Source organism: Chelonus insularis, unplaced genomic scaffold (assembly GCF_013357705.1).
Source record: "Chelonus insularis isolate UGA/USDA-ARS -01 unplaced genomic scaffold, ASM1335770v1 contig_383_pilon, whole genome shotgun sequence".
Classification (NCBI taxonomy): domain Eukaryota; kingdom Metazoa; phylum Arthropoda; class Insecta; order Hymenoptera; family Braconidae; genus Chelonus; species Chelonus insularis.
In genome coordinates, this window is record NW_023276540.1 from 1 (window position 1) to 3,726 (window position 3,726).

Here is a 3,726-nt window from a genome sequence, read left to right on the forward strand (position 1 = left end):
GTAAAATTCACATAAAAAGTGCAGTAAAAAAACTTTTTTTTGCCTGCGGTACGATTTACAACAAACTGCAATAGAATTAACGTGATAATTAGGTTCGGATTACTTTATTATTTGTTGTTAATTGAACTAAAAATTGCGATAAGATATAAAAGATAATTAAATTAGTTAATGAATAAATAAAAATGATTTCATTTTTTGATAATTGAATTTATAATTAAAAATACGAAAAAAACAAACATTTTTTTCATTGATTTATTGATCGATAATTTACCGATCAATTATTTAAATTTTTTGAATTTATAAATTCTAGCGCCATCTATGTAACTGTTTTGAGTAACGCTAGAATTAAATAAATCGCAATAATAGAGTTGATCAACTGTTTCGAGTAATTTTAGAATATCTAGACACGCGTCGCTACTGCGAGTCTCACTCATTGTTTTGTTGTGATTCTTTGCCGCCTGAGCTTCAGTTTTCTGAGAAAGAGATACAGATCACATTGTTAGTGGCAAAATAAAAATTTTCGTATTATTTAGTCGCTGCTCAAGCGTGGATTTTTCTATCGACAACGTATATTGTTCGTGAAAATACATTATAAAAATATAGTGTAATATTATCTTTGTGTAAAAACCGAGAAGGTGATGGATCATAAATGAGATTGTTATTAAATCAAAATTGTCTGTTCCATTGTCAACATTAAAGTGATATTTGTGTATAAATTGTGTGTTAAGTTTGTAACAATGGATGAGTTTGTTAAACAACTTTTAAAAAAGTGGAATCTAGAAAATTTAATTGATCATTTCAACAGTAAGTAAAAAAACCTATTTCAACAATAGTATTCTTTATTCAAATTTAAAATATGAAAAATTGATTTATTTATAATAATTAGTGTTCAGAGGAATTAATAGTTTCACTCAAAAAATTTTTTAGGTTAAACTCAATTCTCTATATAATTTATATTCATTCTCAAATTTTGTTACTTTTACAGTCAATATAGTTGATAAAGAAGTTTTTACTAATTTAACTGATGCCCTTATTGTTGAACTCATTCCACAAATTGGATTAAGATATAAATTCTTAAAAGAATATAACAATTTTATGTCGAAATATAATAAATCGTGTTTTATTATTAATAACGAAAGTATTCATATAATTGAAAACAATAATAATGTAAATCATGATGATAGTTTAGAAGAGTCAAATCTTTTGCTTGAATCAACTATCAGCGGTCTTAATGAAGTTTTTATTTCAAATCTCAATTCTATTTCTAATGAAAAAACAATCTCTCCAATTCCAAAAAAAAAAACTGCACCAACTTCAAATCTTCCAACATCGAAAATTCCTATTATGCCTCTGTCTTCAACATCATCCAGTAAGATTTCCAGTTCTTCCTTTCAAATGTATTTATTTACTTTTTTCTGTGTCAATGAATATTTAGGAAACTCTCAAAATGAAATTAAACCTATATTAAAATGTTTTCGTGGAAGGCTTATTCTAGCAGAATTTAATCTTAAGAACACAATAAACCGACGGTTACTCACTAGTGTAATCATTGAATCAGAATTAGAAAACAGTAAAAAATTCAAGTACGTAGCTATTGATGGAATATTTTAAATTATGTTTTGGGAAGTTGAAAATTAACTTTCTTTATAATTGTTTTCAATTAGGATTACAGCTGAGAGATTTAAAAAGTTGACAAAAGATCTAGTAGAATTATTTCCTGATGAAGAAGAAGACTTATATTATACACCCTGGACAAAAGGCACAAATGGTCCTATTGGTGCTAGAGGACTTCTGTATGATAAATATATCAATCTGAGAAGAACTTTATTTGAATTAGAAATCCTTACTTCTGATTCTAATATAGATCAACGTAAATATTTTTTAAATTCGAATAACTTACACTATTCAATATTTTTGTTTTTTAAAAATGATGAAATTAGCTTTTTTTTAATTTTATTCATTCAATAATTGTTTACTATTCTAATATCTCTATTGATTATTTTTTTAAATTATAGATGAAATAAGCAATACAAACGATATTTTACCGTTGAGTGATTCATTATTATGGCTTAAAAATCATATAGAACCATTTAGTGAAGTGCTTTTAAAATGGCAAGAAAGTTTTAAAGAAAGATTGGCTTATCATACAGAACGAATTGATATGTATTTTAATACATTCAATGTATTGAAGACACCATCTGCTTATTTATTGGTAAATTTCATAGTTAATTCCTCTGAATAAAAGTATTATAATATATTGATGCATGTATTAAATACAAAGGTTTGCAAATGAAATTTTCTGTTACAGTTTGAATCAGATTTTAAACAAATTCATAAAGAGGCAGTTGATAAATTAATTCTAAAATGGCCATCGGTTGCAAAAAAAATTATTAATATTAGTAAGAAACGAAAAGATTATCAAGTATCGCAATACCTCAAGACTAATAATATATTATTGGCGAACGATTCAGGTAACTTCATTTGTCTTAACGACTTAAATATTAACGTTAATTGTAATTTTCATGACTATATTTTCTATAAAGATCTTGGTAATATTGAGATTATTGCCCTTGAATTACTTCCATTACTATTGGGTACAATAAACAAGAAATCTAAAAAATCAGGAAAACATTGGAGACCAAATATAACTGACATTAAGCAATCATTTCTTTTTCATGCAGAGGTAAATAAATTTTTATGAATTTCAACTCCTTCAAAAACGAAGTGTTTCAGAATTTTTTGAATTAAAAAATATTACAATCTCTGTTGTAATTTTTTTTAACATTGCAATTCAAGTTTCAGTTTCAATTTTATTGTTTTTTTTTCTACAGACTATTGATGAACTACAACCATATATAGAAAGCAAAATTAGGATTTACAAGCAGCATAAATTGACTCTTCAGCCTTTTGTAGTCATCATTGGACTATTAGATAACATCGAAAGTTCGTTTGTAGTAATAAATGATCAGCGATATGTTTTACCTACCCCCTTAAAAGCAATAGACACATGTTTTAAAATCATACACGCATTGAATGCAACTTACTCAGTAGAGTGTGAACACGTTTGGGAATTTCTAGAAAAATACATTTATGAAGTTACAAAAAAAACTTCATCATTTACATGTGTCAATCGTCTTATAAGTGATTTAAATAGATATAAAAATTAAATGTTAAAAGACTATAAATTATAATTTATCACATTCATTTTTACATATTCAAAATGAATATGACATTTGATGATTTTTCTATTAATTTAGAAACATTTTTGGGTAAATTCTGGTTATCATTGTATAACAACTCAATGATACCACGAAACTGTGTTCAGTTCATCGTTGAAGAATTGACAAAATTTATTAGAAAACTTTACGTTCCATATATAATAAAACAAATTCAATATTATTTAATAAATAAATGTGAACAAGTTGTCATTAATGATATTCCACGTATACTTAATTCTGCTATTAGTTGTTTTGAAATATTTTCAACTGAGCATAGAAGATTAAAATATTTTTATGACAAAGGATTTCTTGTATTACCTATTCAATATAAAATTGGTTCAAGAATTGTAGAATCTAAACGCAATGGAATTATTGTTTCAGAACCAAAGGATGTGTTTGGACAATATATTCCTTTAAAAAATACATTAAAATCGATTTTTAGTATACCTGAACTATACGATAAAACTAAAAAGTACGTTGAGCATTTGAAAAATGAACCAGAAATTTT

General features: G+C 25.7%; 1 protein-coding gene across 1 annotated transcript; it reads left to right on the plus strand.

The window, feature by feature from the left end:
* Positions 1 to 927: 927 nt before the first annotated feature.
* LOC118067460 (uncharacterized) lies at positions 928 to 3,203 on the plus strand (the record flags this gene model as incomplete). Its single annotated transcript, XM_035084185.1, has 7 exons — positions 928 to 1,369; positions 1,436 to 1,583; positions 1,665 to 1,870; positions 2,016 to 2,212; positions 2,309 to 2,471; positions 2,544 to 2,683; positions 2,832 to 3,203. Coding segments are annotated over 7 exons (1,632 nt in total), but the record flags the coding sequence as incomplete, so codon positions are not given.
* Positions 3,204 to 3,726: the final 523 nt, after the last annotated feature.